At 38.8% G+C, this 22,621-nt stretch overlaps 1 protein-coding gene across 1 annotated transcript in view; it reads right to left on the reverse strand.

Moving 5' to 3' along the window:
• LOC121296849 (PH and SEC7 domain-containing protein 2-like) overlaps window positions 1–22,621 on the reverse strand; it is a 249,354-nt gene that overhangs the window by 60,677 nt on the left and 166,056 nt on the right. The window contains exons 7-8 of the mRNA XM_041222713.1: window positions 21,489–21,547; window positions 13,509–13,598 (exon numbers count right to left, since the gene is read on the reverse strand). Of these exons, the coding sequence (XP_041078647.1) occupies window positions 13,509–13,598; window positions 21,489–21,547 (149 nt within the window). The remainder of the gene's footprint in view (window positions 1–13,508; window positions 13,599–21,488; window positions 21,548–22,621) is intronic.

Genomic DNA, 22,621 nt, shown 5'->3' on the forward strand with positions numbered 1-22,621 from the left:
AGGCCGAATGAAAGGACATGAAACTCGTATAGCCTTGCCCTGAAAGACAAAACGCAGGTCTTCCTGTGACCGGGACAGATGGGGACATGAAAGTATGCATCCCTCAAGTCCACAGTGGTAAACCAGTCGCCGTACCAGACAAGACTGGATGATCTGTCGCTGCGCGAGCAACCTGAACGGTAACACCTGAAGGTATTTGTTCAGTAGCCTCAGATCCAAGATAGGGCCCACAGTACTTCTTTGGCACAGGAAGTATTTTGAGTAGAACCCTTGCTCGACTGAAGTAAGGTCTACTGGCTGGATAGCGTGCTTGCTCAGCAACGCTTGTATTTCCACATTCAGGGCTGAAGACTGATTGTAGTCCTTCACTGCGGTTACCATCACTCTCCAATGGGGGGGGGGGGTTAACCTCTTACGCCCCCTGTGTCCCGCAGGCGGGACAAGGTAGTGCAGTTATACATTATATTTCAAAAATCATCTGTAATATTATTACAAAAGCAAAACAGCAAAAAAAAAAAAAAAAAAACGACTCAATATCAAAAACGTTGTTTTCCTACCATCAAACAGCAAAGGAATTTTTCGAATTCGCCATTTCACTGCTGAGATATTCCCTTCGCAATGTGTCTAGTACCTCACGGTTCAAAAACAACTCCGATCGACTAGCTGTGCGTTTTGCTGCTCTGGTCTTACACATGTCTGTTGATGGTGAAATCTCAGGGATCACGTTGTAGGGGAGGTCACAAGCTTTCCATTCATACCTTGACTTTGTTTATAGCCTAATCTATTGAAGAGTAATCGATGTGCGGAAGTAAACAAGACACATATTTGCAAGCGAGTGCGCAGCATTATGCACATAGGATCAAGGTTTCTTACCGTTTTCTGATCATTTTTCATTTTGTAAAATTTATAAAATCGAACGAAATGGCGAGCAGTGTTCCAAAGCATCCCAAAAGAAGTCGATTCAGTCTTTTTGAAGTTTTGGAGATGGATAATAGTGAAAGTGACGGCGAAAATGACTTTCTGGGTTGGAGAGCGCGGATTCAACGCATTTGAAGATGGATTGGAGCCTCTTCAGGATTTGTAAGTATAATGGATCCACACTACATTATTATTATTATTATTATTATTATTATTATTATTATTATTATTATTATTATTATTATTATTATTATTGTTATTTTCAATATGTATTTTTTACTGTAAATGTTATTAGAAAATGCAACCATTTGACTCTCAAGGGGCACATAAAAATAACATTTTTTAAAATAATTTTTATTGCATAGTAAAGAGCAACACCATGTCTCATCTGTGCTGTGCTGCTGTATACGGTCCCTGATCTTTACGATGCAATACAAGTTTCAAGAAGTAATTGTTGCTTCCCGGCCGTCTTTATTATTTTCTCATTGATGTTCATTGATTTAGATTATTGCATGGGAGTGTTTAGCAAACTATTATTATTATTATTATTATTATTATTATTTATTATTATTATTATTATTATAGACATTTAGCAGATGCCTTTATCCAATAATCAACATATGTTCACGTGTCAGCAGTGCTTGAATGAGTGTAACCACTTTATTTTGAAAAAAAAAAAAAACTAATTATTTTGCTTCTTCACATTTACATACTTTCAAGCAAGTGAGTAACAAAAATACAGTCAGGTACTGAAAATTCAGAGCTACAAAAAAATCTCAGTAGCAACATTCTCCTGCACAAACACAAATCTGTGCAGTAGCATAAGAAAGTTTACAAACGAGAGGAGGCCATTCGGCCCATCTTGCTCGTTTGGTTGTTAGTAGCTTATTGATCCCAGAATCTCATCAAGCAGCTTCTTGAAGGATCCCAGGGTGTCAGCTTCAACAACATTACTGGGGAGTTGATTCCAGACCCTCACAATTCTCTGTGTAAAAAAGTGTCTCCTATTTTCTGTTCTGAATGCCCCTTTTTCTAAACTCCATTTGTGACCCCTGGTCCAGTTGTGGCATATGAACTGAGAGTATATGTCATGCATACTCAATATGGATACATTTCGGGCACCCCAAAGCTCTCCAAAAAGGCCACCTTTTGAATGAAATATTGGACAAATAAGTAAAAAAGAGGATTACAAAATCTAACTCATGTGGCAATGTATAGCATGTGAGGTGCCAGAAGGTAACCTCCCTTTAGATCTTGCTCAAGAAACTAGTGTATGACTGGCCATAAAGATTTACACAATATTCATTTTTGGAGAGGTATGGGGACCCTTGGGCCTAGCTATGTAAAAACTCATGTAGAATTTGATCCCTTTATTCAATCAATTTTTATCCAGTGTAGTAGACATGTTGGGGAAGCATTGGAAAAAAAATCTGACTCTTTTCATTTGTTACAAGGTGAAAAAATGACTGTAGAATATAAACAAACGAAATGCATTTTTTTTTTTTTTTTGGTTATCGCCTTCCAGTGTGGTACTGAGTAAGACTTATATCAAATATGAGTCCTAATGGCCAGGGGGTTACCTTGAAATAAAGCCCAGAACCTTGCCTGTGTTGTCTATACTTTGGAAGATAATGTGATTTATTTAAGGTCATAGCCCTCCATGCGGAAATTGCCTGTGGGAGGTTGAGGGTTTAACAGGTTAACCGGAACTGAAGGCTGTAACTGATGGCTATGGTTTTGTGCATCCAGATGTCATCAGTGCATAGTTGTCAGAATTGGAGCTGTGGAGGAGTGTAGAGGTGGATTGGAGACGGCCTGGATGTTTCAGGGCTTTTTGGTCTATGGCTGTTCCTGAGAGGTCTGCGTGGGGCCACGAGGACGTGGTCTACCGCCTCCTCCAGAAAACCAACCTCCCCACTGCGGTCTAGTGAAGACAGGCTTACTGCCCATTGTAGTATTGTCAAGTCTTGGGCAAGCCAGCTGGTGTGGTGGTGTCCTACGCCACTGCTGCTGTTGTTGTGGGCGTTTCAGCTGAAAACCCCAATGCAGCCACATTTGCGCCATCTGCTTTGAAGCCTCCCGAGCCTTAGCAGATCGTTGGAGCATGTCTTCCACCGCTGGGCCAAACATGTGCCCCGGTGTAATAGGGGCATCTAGCAGGAGAACCTTGTCAGGCTCTTTAAATCTCGCCTTCGAGAGCCAGAGCTGCCTTCTAGCCACCACCAACGAAGCTATGCTCCGTCTCTGCGCCCTAGCATTCAACTGGGCTAGTTTCATCAGTAATTGGGCAACTAATCCCAATTCGGCTCTAAGGAACACTGAGAGATGTTCTGGGAGGTCCTTAATAGGCACTACCTGATAAACTGTTAACAGGCTAGCAATATTAGATAACCTGACTGCCTCTGTTGCTGCCAAATATCCCTTCTTGAGGTGCACCTCCGTAGTCCTGCATTGCCTTTTAGGGCATGCAGGATTCTTTGTCAACCCTGATAGTGTCGGGGTCTTCATCAGAGCAGCGAAAGCAATGTCTACTGGTGGAAAAGATGCCAACCCAACTGTGTCTGCTCCCTGCATTGCCAAATGTATGTAGCAAGAGATGAGGCCAGAGCCCCCCAAGTGGACTGTATTTCTTTAATAAAACCCAGGAATGCGGGAAACATCCTGGTATGATGTACCTGTGCAGATGGTGATTCAAAAAGGGACCGCCAAGGTTCTAGCACGGTTGGCCACTCAACCCCCAGGTGACGAGCTGCTTGCTCAACTACCGACCACAAGGGGTCATCCGTCTCCAACACCTCTGACACATGCTCCTGCTCGGAGTGTTGTGAGACAGACTCTGTGTCCAAACCTTCTTCATAGAGGAGGGGTTCCATGTCTGATGAGTCCCTAGAGATCGCATCCATGTCCCTTCAGGTGGGTCTTGCTGTTGCACAGGTGGCGCCGACAGAGTCTGTGGAGGAACAGCCGACTGAGCGACAAGCGGTGCAACTGGCACCTGTCCCTACAAGGAGATCGAGATCGTCCTCTTCGATGAGGTGACCCGCTTCCCTACGAGGTGAATTATGGCGATGGCATTCCCTGCTAGAGGGAGAGTAACCCTATGGCTGCGTAGATGGGCTGGGGAAACGTTATCGAGCATGTCTGGTGTCTGGAGATGGGCTCTGTGTCAGCTGCAGTCTGAGTGGAGGCGTTGTCGACTCCGATGGCGGGGCTGACTCAGAGTGAGAAGCCTGAGACGAGGAGAGTGACCCTCAACTGCCTTCTTCGCCCTGTGGCGGAGAGTGCGCAGTTGAAATTTAGTGCACAGAAGGCAGTCTGTTTTGTCTGTCAAGGCAGATGCAGCATGCTCTGGCCCCAGGCAAGCCAGACAGTCATCATGTGGGTCAGACGCTGGCAACTTAGAGTTGCAAGTCAGACATCTGTGGAAGCCGGATATTATGTGCATTGAGTGCTAAGCACTGAGCATGTGCAAGCACCAATGTACATGCACCAAGCGCCGAAGTGCGTGTACCAGGCATCGAGGCACGTGCACCGAGCATCGAAGCGCTGAGCATGAAGTGCCACGCCGAGCACCGAGCGTCGAGTATGTGTACCAAGCACCGAGGTGCATGCACCGAGTATTGAGCGCCGAAGTGCCAGCGTCGAAGCGACGCTCCGAGCACCGATGTGTGTGCACAGAGTGTCGAGCACCGAGCGTGTGCACCAAGTGCCAAGCGGGTGCACCGAGCGTTGAAGCGCCACACTGAGCACCGATGCGCGTGCAGAAAGTGTCGATGCGTCGAGCGCGTGCACCGAGCATCAAATGCACCAAGCACTGAAGCACGTGCACCGAGTGTCAAAAGTGTGCACCGAGCGTCGAGCACCGAGTACCTGAGTGTAAGCACCAAGGTGCCGAAGCGTAACACCAAAGCGTCGAAGCGCTGAGCAGTAACACACAGACTGTAGAGTGCCGAAGCACTGATCACCAAGAGCATTGGAACACTAAGCACAAGGACACAAGCAGATCGGTGGGTGTTGGTGATGTGCTCCAGAATGTAAAAACACTCCAATAATGGTGCAGGTGCTGAATAGACACAACAGACAAGTCTGAAGGGTGCTGGTACTGTACTTACCTACAGTGTTCAAAAAATATAGGCAATGGTCTAAGGCGGTGTTACAGACACGTCTATGTGTATATAATGCAATAATACACTAAATTACATACAACAACAATACATGTTATGTGGTAATTTCATTTTATTTATTTTTTACTGCAGGGGTACTGTAGCCAACGCACAATGCGTTGCTAAAATAGCTAATAGTGACCACGTGGCGAATTAGTATAAGCTGTGGGTGAAATTACTGTGCAGGCTGAAAGCAAGCTCCAACCATGGGCTGCTGAACTCAAGATTGAGGCTGGAATTGCATGGCCCAGTAGGCAGTACGCGCAGCGTACCTCTGCTAAGATCTATTCTACTACCTAAGGAGAGAACTGATCAAAAAACACAATAACAATCAATAGATACAATATTAATAATAATATAAGTATATAAAAAGATGGTTGCCGAAGGCCAACATGGATAGAAAGCTACACCGAAGCAAGTATGAAATGTTTAAAACAAAAAGGTTTTAATAGCGCAGCAAGCTAATACTGAATCAACTCAGGGAAGGGGCAAAACAAGTACAACAGTGTTAATACAAGAATGTAAGTGATTGTCAGAGAGATAAATATTAACGTGCTTATACCTACCTGACTGAAAGCAAAGGAGAATGTGATGCTGGATACACTGGGTATTCTAAGCCGAGAAGGGGGCGGGCTTAGACATCAGTGCATGCACCAGCCTTGACATAAGCTCAGCTAAATCCTACCGCCTGGGGGCGATATCCCATACTTGATGGTTATTTTCAAATTGAAAGGGAACTGTTGGCTAACACAGTAATTACAGTGGAAACGGTGATATTATTTTACAGTAACACACAGTATACAAAGACAACTAGCCTACTTTAAAGTAACATCTTTTTTTGGGGGGGGGGCTTTATGAAAAGCAAGCACTAGTTCATTCTACTCTGGTCGATTGACAGTGTTATGCTTGGTTTCCTTTACAGTAATAGTATTTAAAAAAAAAAAGAAAAAAAAAAACAGAAGTGCATAGAACAATACTTATATATAAGAGTTTGTATTGTAAGTTGAAGCCCAAACACCATGTCTTTACAGGTAGGCTGACAGATATGTTTAATAGGATGTTTGTTTGGTTATTTGTATGCTTTAAAGGTGTTTCTAGTATAAACCTACTGCGAAAATGTGTTGATACAAGTCAGTGGGAAAATTCTAAGTCTTGAGACAAATGTTTTATAACGCTTAGTATGCACAAAATGAGTTTTATTCTGTAAGGCTACCATAAATATGATTTCGGGAGGATGTTAATATTTATGAGAGTTCTACTGTTTATTTTAATTTAGTTGTATTGATAGGGCTGTGTTTACAGAGAAATCGGGTCTGATTTAACACTGTGATATCTACATATGGAACTGAAGTGAATGTGTGTACTGTACTGACAAGAATACTATTGATATGGCGTCTATATTATTTTTTTATTTCATAACAACAGTGATAATTATAATTAGGGGTCTACCTAAATCACCATTTCGCGGATCAAACGATGAAATGTAAAGCATTATTCAAATGCTGGGGGCACAGTAGAATGCATCGATCAGTGCTAAACATAGGGCTCAAATTTACAAACTGTGCGTGACCAAAATTGGTCTCAGTGATGAAATATTTATTTGCACTCGCCATTGACGACTGTGGGAGTGGGCAGGTTAGATACAAAATAAGTTAGTTATACTGTCATTAAAACCATAGAGTAGCTGCTATTACCACTGATTGCAAACATTATTAGATTGTTTGTTTGTTTCATATAGCACATTGACAGCGTTCATAGGATGTGTACAAAAACAGAGATTTACTTTTTCACATTCAGAAAAAAGACTCCATTCTAAAGTTCACCACAAGAGGGCCGTTTATGACCACGAAAACTAGCAATTCCTGATAAAAATGATATTGCCTTATAGGGATGGGACGGTATAAATTTTGCATGATAGTTTGTTAAAACACTCTAACGTATAAAATTAAATCAATAAATAAATACTTTGTTTAGCGGATGGTAAAAAAAAAAAAAAGGTTAATTGGTCTTATTGCTTAACACAAACATGTACCCCAGGTTATTATTTAAGAGCAGAGATGAGATGTTTATTTTTTTAACCGGAAAAATAAAATATGAATATAAAAAAAAAAACTAAAACGTGTTACTGGATTTAATGCTACACGTTAGTTACGACATTGCACAAGTAAGCTTCCAATGATTATTACACATGTGGAGTTTGTAAAGAAAAAAAAAAAATATTTGCTTACCTAAGAAAATTGGAATACTGTTATAACTTGTTTAAACAAAACTACGTTGATAAACTACGTTGAAAATAAGTAGGCTATCCTGCTGCAGTCACGGGTCTGTGCTAATTTTAATTGAGACATTTGTTGTGTTCTTATAGCGCAGATTTCTGCAATCACGGAGATCGCTCTAGACGTCACTCAGCTCCACCCACAGAAATATGTGCAGATTCTGCATAGCCCAGTGCAGCTTTGAAATGTTCCTGCGGGAGGCTGGCTGCGGCTGTGAACCAAAGGGACGAAGCAAAGATCACGAGTGACCTGCTAATTGTAATGCAAATAACCGCTAAAACTACGGTTGCCACCTTGTAGCAGAGGCGAATGATGTTTTATCATTATACAATGAAGCCGTGAACAGCTTTGTCAATACCATATTAAATAAATCAATCAATTATTTAAGCAAACATAATGTACTAAATTTGTGACAAGTGATGTATCATTTTACAATACAGTTAATTTTAATGAATTACACTAAACTGACTGTTGGTAATCTAGACAGATGAAACTATAGCACGCTGAAAATGTGTGCTATGTTGCAAGGTTTGGAGAAGGCATTTCTCTCTAAAGCTGTGTGTGACGTCAGAAAGACAGCAGCCAAGAGCAGCCGGCACAGCAAGCTCTGGGTAACAGAACTCAGCAATTGAAACGTGTATTCTGTGTCTTTGACCGTTTCCTTCAAAACCATTATCAAAATACTGTATCAGTTCACAAAAATATCTTCCTCAGACGATTTGCTAAGGCTGCAAGTACCATCGCTTGATTTAGTAGAAGCGTGTTTGCAGTTGAAAAATGCGTTAACCGTTGTATAAAGGAATTACGAGAATTGCGGTGCAGAATTAAAATAAGGGTGTCACAGGAAATAAGTTAACCAGGAAATAAGTTAGCGTTTGCCTTTTTGAGCCTTTCTACGCATGCGCGAATCTTAGAGCTTAAAGGCAAGGTTTAGACATCGACTTTCTGTCTGTGTACTTTTACTCAGAACAGACTGTTATTGCGATGTTTCCGATGTGTCTAGTAAATTGTTTTGCTCTTAATGTCAGGATCTTTATTAAAAGCTACAGTATATGTGATAAAACATCTGAAACATGTTGTTGTAATATTAATAACATGTTTTTCATATTATTATTTAATAATAATAGGTTAACTTTAGGCTACATATTACTAAGTTTACATTTAATCGCTGACTATATTATAGGTTTTCTTTGTACATGTACTTGTAATATATTTGCAAGTATTAGCGAAAAAGAAATAAATACAATACGTGCATTATTTTGTATATGGGTTATGGCATAAACAGAAATAATTTATCATTTTTAGTGTGATTTATTTTTATGTGCAATTATATTTGTGTTTAAAATGTAATAACAGTTTCTAAGACGACATATTATCTACTATTTAATAACAGGTGTTAAGTTTAATTCCCAGTTTATAAAGACGTGGCAAACTCTAACGAGAGCTGTCATTTTAAATTTGTAATAATGCAGATATTTATTAGGCACAAATAATACAGTGAAAGAGAAATAAATAGAATACATCTATAATTTTCAAAAACTCATGAAATGCAAATTTGCGTAAGTCACATATTGGATTTTGCAGAATTTGTTAAAACACCTATGTATGGAAAACTACTTACTACAGAGTTCTGGCAGAGTTGAGGGATAGTCCATGATTAACTTTTGTTAATATGAAGCTGATTGGTACTGTGATATGGCAACCATGTTGATTAATGTCATAAAAGTACCATAAAAATACAAAATCATCAAAATTTAAACATCTTCTCTGAAACCGCTTATCAGATTGAAATAAAAATTAGAATAAAACATCTCGGTATGGTCTTCTGTTAAGCTTGTTCAAGGGAAGTTGTTACTGTGAAAATCATGGCGGCCACGCTGGATGAAAACTGACCATACAACTGCCTATAACTTTTAAACAGCTGCACCAAACCTCACAAAATTTGGCATGTAGAGGACTATGGGACGTTGTGCCATGGTCAATCTGCTGTGGCAGCCATCTTGGAATTAATGAGAATTTTGGACAATATTCAAAAGTCCTCTTCTCATGAGTGATAGACAGTACAGCTGTGACATTTTTTATACACAGTCTGCTCATGTCCATAATTGATTCTACTAAAGGAAAAATTGATTGGTCACATGTTGTGGTGGCCGTGCTGGATTTTGCGTAATATGCTCAAACAACAATTCCTCATGAACCCTTTGGCCGATTGATGTGAATCTTGGGTATATGTTATCTTTGTAGTGTCCTCTAAAAAAGTTATTTAGGAAAAGTTCCTACATGAACAAACATGGCCGCCATGAGCCAATCAATATGGTTGACCTGCCAGTTTTGCCCAATTTTCACCCTGAAATGACACATTCCTACCACTGGGGAAAACTGTTACTATGGGAAACAACAGTCTAGGAAAAAAATATTTCTTGAAGCAGCCATTTTTTGCTGGTGTCTAGAAAGAATTGTTTCACTAACTCATGCAACTTAAAACACGGTAATTACACTGGAAAGGCTGATATTATTTTACACATACACACAGTACAGTACACAAAGACACATACTATAAACTAAGAAAACATTTATTGAAGCCCTCTTACAGCTGTACAGCATCCATAAGAAAAAAAAAAAAAACTGCAGTCTGCTTTTTAAACCATCGAAACTATAACCTGTATAATGCATGAGCTTTACAAGTCACACCAGTACAGTTTCTTTAAAAAAATTTAATAAAATTGCTTAGAAAAAAATACTGTGATCTCGGGTTGTACAGAAATGTACTGTAAAGTGAGAGTTTGTGCGTGTGTGTGAAACGCTATTCTTAGCTGAACTGAAGCCAGTCGAAAAAAAATGCACCATTTAAACCAGAAGACCATCAAAACAATAAAATGTATAATACATGCGCTGTACAAGTCACATGCTGTTCAGTTCATTTAAAAATGGGAATAAAGCCTAGCAGCTTTTCTGCTGTAATCGTTGTTTACTTAAAATAACCTTGTGGACATGAAGGCATGTACAGAACGGTACACATACTGACAAACATGCACTGTAAGTAGGGTTGCCACTTTTTCCACAGACCAAACCCGGACATATTTCTCAGTCAACCTAGCTCTATCAAAACTGCAGGTATAATACAGTTTAACACAATACCACTAGTCAATAATCATGCAGTATATACAGTATTGTGCTCTTGATATTTCTAGTAATTTAACTTGCAAGCTGGAAAAACAGCAGCTATTATCATATTAGATTAGAGGCTAATCTTGAAGACAATCTGATTTCCCCCTCCCCAGTATTATTAAGCACAATTTTATTTATTTATTTATCTTTCAAAATTTTTAGCTCAATATTCCACATGGTTTACTGTTAATTCCATGTGTGGTTAGAACCTGTTCAGGCTTCAGTTCAGTATCCCAGAGGCGCAGTAAACAGCAAGTAAGAAAAAATATCCTTAATAATTTACACGCAATGTATGTACCTTAAAAACGGTCCTGGTTTGTCAACTTTTTATTTTTAACTAGCCTTCATGTTAAACCACTAAAGTATCTTTTTTTTTTAATGCATATTTCAGTGGGTGTTCGTTGTGTAGATGCCAGTAGACACTAACTTACTGTATTTAGTACTACCTCTTAAAATGTATTAGCGAAAATAATATAATTTGACATCTGGTAGCCAACATGTTGTTGCTAATCGTGCTGTCTGTTCAGTTTTAATTGTGTTCATAAAGTTCAATGTCAGCATATATATATATATATATATATATATATATATATATATAATATATATATATATATATATATATATAGTGTGCCCACTTTGTTTTTTTAAGAGTGTAACATTGATTTTTTAATATTATTATTTGCCATGCTTCCATAACATTACTGTGAACCAAAGGGTCGATGTAAAGATCATGAGTGAACTGCTAATCTTATGCAAATAACCACTAAAATGACTGCTTCCACCTTGTTAGCGGAGGCAACCAAAATTTTATCATTCTACAATGAAGCCATGAACAGCCTTGTCAATGCTATATTAAATAAATAAATCAATTATTTAAACAAACATAATGTACTAAATCTGTGATAAGTGATGTATAATTTTACAATAAAGTTAATGTTAATCTATTACATTAAACTGACTGTTGATAATCCAGACAAATGTAAATGTAGCACATTGAAAATGTGTGCAATGCTGCAAGGCTTGGAGAAGGCGTTTCTCTAAAAGCTGCGTGTGTGTCCAAATGTTTGCACTGTCTGTAACATAAACACAGCTGCATATAAATTCTTCTAACTTCTGAGTTGTGCAGGCCTCAGGAAACTAATGCCAGCAATTGAACAAAGCTGATTGCTTAAATGCATTTCACTGTAAAAGCTAGTTAGAATATTGTTTGCATCCAAATAACATTTTAATTTGTTGCTAACCAATGCTTCCAATATTTTTGGCAAAATTGACAGTCAGCTGTGTCCAAAATGATTTGTGATGATAACGTTTGATCTGTAACAACCAATGTGCTTAAATTTCACAATAACTGCTTGGAAGCCGTAAAGTTGCTTGCAACTCTAGTTTTCATTACATATTTGTTAAGCTTTTACACTTACAACAGAACTCCCTAGCAAGGACACATTGCAAATCTGCAGTCATCTGAAAGGAAACTTTATTGCCGTTTTCTATAACAAGATTTCATTATTTACTCTTAGGTTTTTATTTGTATAATTCAAATAAAATTTACAGTACCGGCCACTTGTCATATAATACATATCCAGAATTCAGATAGACCACAGATGCATTGATCATTTCTTGATAGTAACATTGCACTGGGTGCAAATAACAGTATATAATTTTAGCAATACAACAAACATTCTATATGTTTACAAATGGTTAAAACAAGTGACAAAATCTAATTTATAACCACAAGCATAAAAAAGACAAACATATTTTCATAATTACAAATATTGAATTATCTAGGTAGTGTTACAATACATATCTACTAACATGCCTTCTAGTGTATTGGGTCTCTGATATGATTAAACACAGGATTGTGTCAAAATGTAAGTCATGACCGGAGCCAGGGAAATTTGCACATAAGTTCCAGATGTTATAGGATACATCACAAATCACCTGCACATTTAATAAATGGAACCCCTTCCTGTTCACATATGTACTGTACATGCATGGTGCTACATGGATTTGAGTGAAACGTGTGCAATCGATGGCTCCCATTACTCTGGGAAATACATCAATGCCATAAAACTCCCTTTTAATATTTTTTAGCTGCTCCTGATTAAGTGGGATACTGATATAATCGTTAACGCTCTTTATCAAGTCACCCGTGACCCTTTGAAATGACCCAGAGACATCAAAGGACAGTGTTGCCAAGCCAACAATTTAAAGTCCTCCCGCAGAGTCTGACAGAGGTAGACAAAATTCTCTATACAGATGTAATTGAGTTTTTAGATAATCATCTTATAAATCTAAGAAATTAACCCTGGTCTGTACACCCTCTCTCTGTATCGTCGGTATTGCGGCAGGGGTCTGCAGTACCGGCTACAGGCTACTGCTGCTGCAACTGCTGCCACTCCCAGCAAAGCTATATTGTAGTTTGTTTATTCTGTTTTTTTAACACCAAAGAACTTAAATACCGTTTCAAGGTGAGATATATAATTTTAATTTCTGAAATCGTATTAGCGCATTTATTTAATAATGAAATAGGCATAACTTAAAACTCCCCAAATCAATGCTACATACTGATATGTTAATTAACACTGGAGTTTTACGACCTTTTGAAAATCCTGCCCATGTATCACAGTTTGGCACCCAGGTGGAGGACTAAACAGCAGGGGATGTTCAGGTTGGGATTGAGGTTTGCATGCTTTTAGAGCTGTGACGGGTATGTGGTATACAGTATATGCCAGGTATGGTTGCTCCTATTCCTTGGGCAGCACTGTGCACTTGTTAAGGTTGTGACAATAAAGAAAAGCACTGTGGTCTTCAACATGTAATGCTCACTTATTTACATATTTTTGAGGATGATGAAGAGGGACAGCAAAAACAGTATTCGTTATCCATAGAAGCATGTGATACAGCAAACTCATTACAGGAATGACAAACAGTGTGTTGAATTTCCCAACATTTCGGTACATAAAATAAGTATTTTTAAAATTACCTTTAACAAATCCTTTGGAAAATTGTTTCCCTCATTCAGACTATCCAGGTTGGTTATAAACTGCTGGCAGGACATTTTCTTCCCAATATTCTGGAATGAAAAAAAAAAAAAAAAAAAAAAACAGTTTTACTGTATGTTTTTAAAAATTGCAGTACAAAGATTTGAATAAAAAATGTCTTAAGTATGTTTACTTAAACCACTTGACATCACTTGACCAGTTTCAGAGATGCTCGGGTGTAGAAATGACACACAGAAGGTACCATAGCAACAGGATGTGGAAGAGGATTGTGTGAAGATAACAACCTTTCAAATGCAAATCATTCCTAGCATTGTCATTCACAAACAGGTGCCTGTAAGTCCTGTGGATTTCCCCAGTACCACTGTGGGTAATTATGGTATCCCAAAGATGGAAGCCATTGTGTCTTCAGGTCAGGACAGATGTGCGCTCACTAGCTTGCAGAGCTGTGAGGGGAAGCTCTGATTGTGTCGGACCCAAGCCTGACCAGCCATTGCCAAAGTCCCACAGCTTTCACAATCATAGATTCGCTCATTCATTTCAGAAAATGTTTTTCCCTTTATGACATTCAGCTGCAACTAAATTACAATAACCACTAATATTGTTATTCTGCTCTTTTTAAACTTTAATAAAGTTACCTTTAAGAATGGTCTGTCTTCGTTTTAGACACAGCAACAAACTCACAGCTGTCTGTCTCTACCATCTTCTTCTCTATCCAATTTGATTCATTTCTGATGTGTTACTGCTGGCACGGTACAGGTCATAGCCCTAATACTGACTGTGCTTCTCTCAAGACTTTCAAGTTGAAACAGACAGTATTACCAGGTAATTAGGATATGAACTTCAAAAGAATTCAACTTGAAAATACCTGCACTTCTGTGGCCATTCATGAACAACCTAAGTGGATGATGCACTGTAGGAAATACTAAAAGAAATGCATACAATTCTTTGACAGTGTCGACCAGATATGTCTTTCTGCATGAGCTGAATAAACATTGAAGATGCTGAGAAAGACTTCTAGTTGAAATGATTCTCAAAGAATGTTATGTTCATTTTGTGACTACATACTGAGTGAACAAGGCAGTTCATTAGTTAGTTCAAGAGATTATCTGCAAGAGCGGAGATTGGAGAGACAATGTAACATGAATGAATATGAAAGCAGCACAATGTATATAAGGTAATATTACTATATATACAAGGCTATATGAGTTCCTCTTCTAAAATGGAACTTTTAAAACTGTAATATGCTTTACATGTCTCCCATAGTGTCCTTGTAGAAAAATGGATGTGAACAAAGGGGTATTTTTCCTTGTATTTAAGAACATAAGAAAGGTTACAAGAGGAGGCCCATCTTGCTCGTTTGGTTGTTAGTAGTTTATTGATCCCACAATCTCATCAAGCAGCTTCTTAAAGGTTTCCAGGGTGTCAGCTTCAACAACATTACTGGGGAGCTGGTTCCAGATTCCCACAATTCTCTGTATAAAAACTTGCCTCCTATTTTCTGTTCTGAATGCCACTTTATCTAATCTCCATTTGTGACCTCTTGTCCTTGTTTCTTTTTTCAGGTTGAAAAAATCCCCGTGTTGACATTCTCAATACCTTTTAGAATTTGGATTGCTTGAATCGCCATGTACTGCTTACAAAAGTGCAGCTTTAATACAGATGTTTTGTATCGGGTACTGTGTGATTATGATGACCCTCTGAATGTGCTTCCTGGTTTAGTATTGTTTGGTAATTGCCCACAAGTATGTTACATTTTAAAATGCAGCAAGCAACTGGTAGGATCAAAATGTATTGAGATTGACTGATCCAGTACCACAAAAACCTTGTGCTTGCCATTAGTCGGATATTATTGACTTATCAGTGTATCAATAGTTTTTAATAGAATGGCCCGTGAGGTTTTCATGTCTTTATACAATATGTTCAACACAACGATACAATATGTTCAACAACATACTATATATTATATATATCTATATTATATAATATATATATATATTAATTATATATAATATATCCATATATCCCATGTAGTAGGGTGGCAGGGGGAGGGTTAGATTCCTCTTCTCTAAAAAACATGTTTTTAGGCAGAGAGGAATCTGCACCTGCCCCTGCCACCTTATGGTGCAGGGTCTGGCCATGATATTGTTTAATGTTCCATTCTCGTGCAGTACAGGGTCTGGTCATGGTGTGTGTTGTTTAATGTTCCATTCTCGATTTTTCAGCTTTTGCTTCATGAAGTGTGTAGCTTCTTCCACTGTTTTGGAGTGTTTTAGTGTTGCTGGGTATACCAATCTATGATGTAATCCCTGACTTTTCAGAAACCAATGGAACGGTGTGGAGTCTCCTTTTCTGTTGAAGTTCTGTTGAAAAGTCTGGGTAGATGTTAATGTTGTGGTCAAGGTATTTTAAGTTCGGAAACGCCCTGGTCAGATCCAGAATGTTCTGTCTCTTTTTCTATCTAAGCAGGTGAACTATCACGGCTCTCGTTCTTTCGTTGCTGTTTGGTTTCGATGCCAAGGTTCTGTGAGCATGCTCCACTTCCAGTGGTCTGTTTTTTTTTTCTAATCTCTCTGCTCCAAATAACTGTATAAGCACACGTCTAATAAACTCAGCTCCTTTGCTTCCTTCCACATTCTCTGGTAGTCCATTAGTTCTTATATTTTGGCGCCTCGAATGATTTTCTGAATCTTGAATTTTTTCAGTCTCCATTTTTCATCTCTATCATTTCAGTTGCAACTATGTCCAGTCGCTCTTCTAATTAAGATATTCTTTGTTCTTCTGTTACTACTTTTTTTTTTTCAAGCAGTCCAACTGTTTCACCGAAGGCTCCCTGGGCTTCTACCATGCTTTTCAGCATATCTTTAATTTCTCTCAGTTCTTTTAAAATGGTCTCATTTTGTTTCTCCGAGTTGTCTGTCTCTGCTGCAAGAGCCGGATTTAGGTCCTTTAATTCCACTGCTTTGTTGTTGAATTTTTTCAGTAGGGGGTCTTTGTTGTCTTCCAGACATTTTAACGTACATTTTGTTTAATTCTTGACGGGAGCTCCACAGACTTACGTCCTCCTCTCAAACCGCATCACGTTATTTCATATGTAAACATCTTTAACAGAATGTGTGTTTGTGTGTGTGTCTGTGTGTCTCTGTAGTGTAAAATGCCAGGTTTGGTTGTCATTTCATATTTAAATGCTTACGGTATTTAGATCCTCAACTATTTAGATCAACTGAATTAACCTCAGTCCTCTACGATGTGATATCATACAGTAGGTGCATACTTGAGGTCAAGACTACTTTAGATAAAATATGAGCTTTATTACAAAGATCTATTCCATATCAATTTTGGTACTTCTACTAAAGATTACTAGCAGTAAAATGAGAGTAATACATTCTTTCTGAAGTGTTCTAATACCGATTTATTGAAACAATACCTAAACCATTGCATTATTAATATTATTAGCTACATGCACACCATTAATTGTAAATGACTATAATATGTAACTGTTTTTAGTGTCCAGGAACAGGTTTGTCCAGTAGATTAAAAGCATATTTGTGACCCTTCTCAGTTAATGTATCAGCAAGATGAAATGGGTAATTATACAATGCAATGCAGAACATTCATCAGGATAAGCCCCTGGTGTTTGTTACTGACTGTATAGCACTAGAATGCAGAACAGTGTAGGCACTGCAGATCACTACCCAGGTAGGGCACTGTAGGCACATGGCCAGCTCATCTGAATCGGTTGCTGATTATTACATTGCCCCTCCCTTTTCATTAGCACTACATATTTAAACACATACAGTACTGTGCAAAAGTTTTAGGCAGGTGTGAAAAAATGCTGTAAAGTAAGAATGCTTTCAAAAATAGACATGCTAATAGTTTATATTTATCAAGTAACAAAATGCAAAGTGAGTGAACTGAAGAAAAGTCTACATCAAATCAATATTTGGTGTGACCACCCTTTGCCTTCAAAACAGCATCAATTCTTCTAGGTACACTTGCACACAGTTTTTGAAGAAACTCGGCAGGTAGGTTGGCCCAAACATCTTGGAGAACTAACCACAGTTTCTGTGGATTTAAGCAGCCTCAGTTGCTTCTCTCTCTTCATGTAATCCCAGACAGACTCGATGATGTTGAGATCAAGGCTCTGTGGAGGCCATACCATCACTTCCAGGACTCCTTGTTCTTCTTTACGCTGAAGATAGTTCTTAATGACTTTCGCTCTATGTTTGGGGTTGTTGTCATGCTGCAGAATAAATTTGTGGCCAATCAGATGCCTCCCTGATGGTATTGCATGATGAAGTATCTTCATACTCAGCTTGTACTTCTCAACATTGAGGAGACCATTAATTCTGACCAAATCCCCAACTCCATTTGCAGAAATGCAATCCCAAACTTGCAAGGAAGCTCCACCATGCTTCACTGTTGCCTGCAGACACTCATTTGTGTACCGCTCTCCAGCTCTTCGGCGAACAAACTGCCTTCTGCTACAGCCAAATATTTCAAATTTTGACTCATCAGTCCAGAGCACCTGCTGCCATTTTTCTGCACCCCATTCCTGTGTTTTCGTGCATAGTTGAGTCGCTTGGCCTTGTTTCCATGTCGGAGGTATGGCTTTTTGGCCGCAAGTCTTCCATGAAGGCCACTTCTGACCAGACTTCTCCGGACAGTAGATGGGTGTACCAGGGTCCCACTGTTTTCTGCCAATTCTGAGCTGATGGCATCGCTGGACATCTTCCGATTGCGAAGTAAGCATGATGTGTCTTTCATCTGCTGCAGTAAGTTTCCTTGGCCGATCACTGCGTCTACCGTGCTTCTTCAAAAGAGCTTGGACAGTACATCTGGAGATCCCTGTCTGCCTTGAAATTTCTGCCTGGGAGAGACCTTGCTGATGCAGTATAACTACCTTGTGTCTTGTTGCTGTGCTCAGTCTTGCCATGGTGTATGACTTTTGACAGTAAACTGTCTTCAGCAACCTCACCTTGTTAGCTGAGTTTGGCTGTTCCTCACCCAGTTTTATTCCTCCTGTTTCTGTTTCACTTAATGATTGTGTTTCAACCTACATGTTGAATTGATGATCATTAGCACCTGTTTGGTATAATTGTTTAATCATACACCTGACTATATGCCTACAAAATCCCTGACTTTGTGCAAGTGTACCTGGAAGAATTGATGCTGTTCTGAAGGCAAAGGGTGGTCACACCAAATATGGATTTGATTTAGATTTTTCTTCTGTTCACTCACTTTGCATTTTGTTAATTGATAAATATAAACAATTAACATGTCTATTTTTGAAAGCATTCTTACTTTACAGCATTTTCCCACACCTGCCTAAAACTTTTGCACAGTACTGTATGTTTGTAACATATACCCCCCGCCACTGCTGTGAATTCAAAATCAGAGCCACCAGTCTGATAAAAAGAAGGTGATGACCATGACATGAATCTCAACAGTAGGTACAGAATACTGCAGAATAAGAATTACCAATGAAATGTGTTATCACAAATATATGAACAATGTAAGCATGACACACAGACACCCCCTATATCACTAGAATCTGATATGTTCAATAACTTAAGCCAAATAATATTAATATAACATTTCTCCAGATACATGCAGAAATGTGAGGTGTGATATGCCTATGGACAGACAATTGCTTTCACTCCAGTATGTCCAGCAGGGGTAAAAAGAGATTCAAAAGTATGAATGGGAGTTTGTTTCCCAGGGGACTTGCTGTTAACACAATGGTATATCTGATCGAATCGTTTTGAAATCCGAAGCATTGATTCGTCCACCGGTTTAATAAAACATCCTGGCAGTCAAGTGGTTATTTGCTACTGGACACCTCCTGTAACGGAACTTTATTGAGAGAATCATAGAAGACAAATAGGCACCAACTGTATAGACACTGTCTGAGAGAGTGGCATGTACCATTGATACTGTATGGACAATGTCTGATAGAGAGTGGCATGTATCACTGATACTGTATGGACACTGTCTGAAAGCGAGTGGCATGTATCATTGTTACTGTATAGACACTGCCTGAAAGCGAGTGGCATGTATCATTGACACTTTAAAGACACTGTCTGAAAGCGAGTGGCATGTATCATTGATACTGTAAAGACACTGTCTGAAAGCGAGTGGTATGTGTCATTGATACTGTACTGTAAAGACACTGTCTGAAAGCGAGTGGTGTCATTGATACTGTAAAGACACTCTGACAGTGAATGGTACAGTATGCATCATTGACACGGTCAGACAGAATCATCAAATACAGCTGAATGTCAACTGAATGTCTACTCAATTGATCTAATACCACTGTCGTTGAGATGATCAACATATGATCGTTTATATTTACAGTGATCTAATACTGAACCACTATCGTTGAGTTTTATATTTGTACAAACAAAAGTGAAGAGACCAACATGCCCTAGTGGATGTTTCCTTTTTTCATTTTTACTGCCATGAAAGGAGGTATCTTTCTTATATGACTGAACTTGACCGAGAGAATCACCATATGCCGGGCATGACACAACTATCCTAAAGCAGGAGGTCATTCTCTCCTGGAAACCAAGTAGCTTCCCTAATATGACAGCCACAGGTCACAGGTCAATGTTTTACCAGAAGAATTTCCAAAACACTGACAATATGAAGTCGGCATCTGAAATGGTCTGGTGGTGAATAAAAAAAAAAAAATAGGTAATACTTTACATGAACTGTCTCTAATTGTATGTGTATTTACACAGTAGTTACGTAGACAAGGGCTCTGGAACTAGGGGAGCTAGGGGTGCATGGCTTACATCATATACAGAGTTACAGTTTTGTTCAATGGCTTTCAGCACCCCCACTTTAAAAATTGTTCCAGTGCCACTGTACTTAGATAATACATGTGTACTTATACATTATTATAATGTCATTACTATGTAACTACACAGTAGTTAGAGACACAATGTCAAGTGTTACCAAATAATATTACACAGAAAATATGATGTCTGCTTTTTCTTGACATCATCTGACGCAGATCAACGATCGAAATAAACAGGGTAAAAGGGTGAGGTGGAATGCATTGCTTTTGTAGCGACAAAAGGACAAGTATTAACACACACCAGATAGAAGAGATACACAGGAGACATAGCTGCACTTACCACCTGAAAGTGGTTAAAAGGAGTAAGGATCCAGGAGCAGGTAGAGATAAAGAAAAGGACAGAAAGTGTTAGTAGCAAGTGCTCACAGTGTGGGCCTGCTTTTTAAAGCTCACTAAGTGGAGACAATTTCTATGTTTGTTTTTTTTTTTTCAGTACCTAATTATTTTACTATAATAATAATAATAATAATAATAATAATAATAATAATAATAATAATAATAATAATGATTGCAGCAATTCCCCACACAGCTCAGCAGAACTGAAGGTTCAGGGGGCATCCTCCAATCCCATACCCAGGAACTCAAGAGCTGATGTCAGCGAGCTGTCCTCTGGAGGACAAAGGCTAGCCATGCAGGTGTCCCCTTGAGTTCCCCAGGTGCCTGGCCAGTAGGGTCCGTTGCATGAGCTCCTGGTCTCATGAACCCGCGGGAGTGCTAGAGCCAATGCGATGCTCCATCTGAACAGACAAGATGCAAAAGTGCACTTCCTTGACTGTATGACTCACCCAGTACTCCACACATATGTGCTTTTACCAGGTGAGCCACTCGGAGACCCCAGCAAAGCTATGTTATGTTGTTTGCGTAAATATGCAAAATTGTGAATTTCATGTGAGTTATCTCAAATTTACCATAGTTACCAAGCTTTGAAAATCAGATATCGAGTCATTAAAGGATTATTAGTGTGGAATCGTGGATGGGTTAGTACTGCCCCAGGCATTAATGCTGGTCTGCCTGCTACCTTCAAATGCAAAGGAAAAAGAAATCCACAGCATACAGCAGTTTAGAGTGCAATACTGGATACAAACAAGACTACTTTACTTACATGTCCGTGAAGATCTGTGTTGAGCAGCATGAGAGCACATGTCAGTGTGTGGACTCCGTCTGAAACAAAAGAATCAAACAGGTCAGAAAACAAGCTCTGCACTGGGAAAAGTTCCACACTTTCAATTAGCTTGCTACATTACTCACCTTTACATTGAACAAAAACAAGACATGCCCAGAGGCTTAATCAAAGGGGAATGTCATATCAGATCAAATGGTTTCTAAAAATGAAGTAAAATGGATATGTGAAAAAATGGTTGAAACAATTGTAACAGCTGGTACTTTAACAATTTTAGTACTTGTAACATGCTTTTAATAATCATTTAATTCACTAACTATTTTTTGCTGATAACAGAATTAGTCCAATACATGTATGCAGTAGGAGTCTTATTTTCGTCTTTTTGGGTGTGGGCATCACGGTTCTTCTCTCTCTCTCTCTCTCTCTCTCTCTCTCTCTCTCTCTCTCTCTCTCTCTCTCTCTCTCTCTCTCTCTCTCTCTCTCATTTGCATGTCTGAAAAATGTGCAAGCAAGGTTTTGGGTAACGTGTGCTTTACAATCTTAAACTCAGGACAGTTGGAAAATGCAAGAAAGGGGCTGACACACACCTACTGTCCAGAGCTAACAGCTGAGTATTTTACTTTATCTGTTACTCTGTATCAGGTTTGATTCATCTCTAAAAGTACTCTAGAAGTACTCCAAATTCTAGAATTAGTGCATTTACAGAAACACGATTACTGTGGTTTGAAATTGTTTGTCGTGTCTGGTAATTTTTACTCTCAGGCCTCAATAGAAAATATTAGGCCTTGTTTTCTTACACAAATGTGGCAGTGAAATGGTTAATATCTTCTCGACACCACCTGTATTGTAACTGTATTGAAATAATAACAGGACAGAAGGGTTCACTTATCCCTGAGAATATCAAATCACTGCTGTAGCAGGATCAATAGTACCCTCACTATCTCTCACATGTTTGTTTGTCACTTGTATGTTTTATTTGTAGAATTGTACACGATGAATTGATTAGTGCATGTTTTATTTTGTTATCTACCATGTTGTAACTGATTTGTATTACTTTCTAGTAGCTTCTTCACTCAGTCCCCTTGATATGCTCTATTGGTTACCGAATAATTAAA

Source organism: Polyodon spathula, chromosome 22, assembly GCF_017654505.1.
Source record: "Polyodon spathula isolate WHYD16114869_AA chromosome 22, ASM1765450v1, whole genome shotgun sequence".
Lineage (NCBI taxonomy): Eukaryota > Metazoa > Chordata > Actinopteri > Acipenseriformes > Polyodontidae > Polyodon > Polyodon spathula.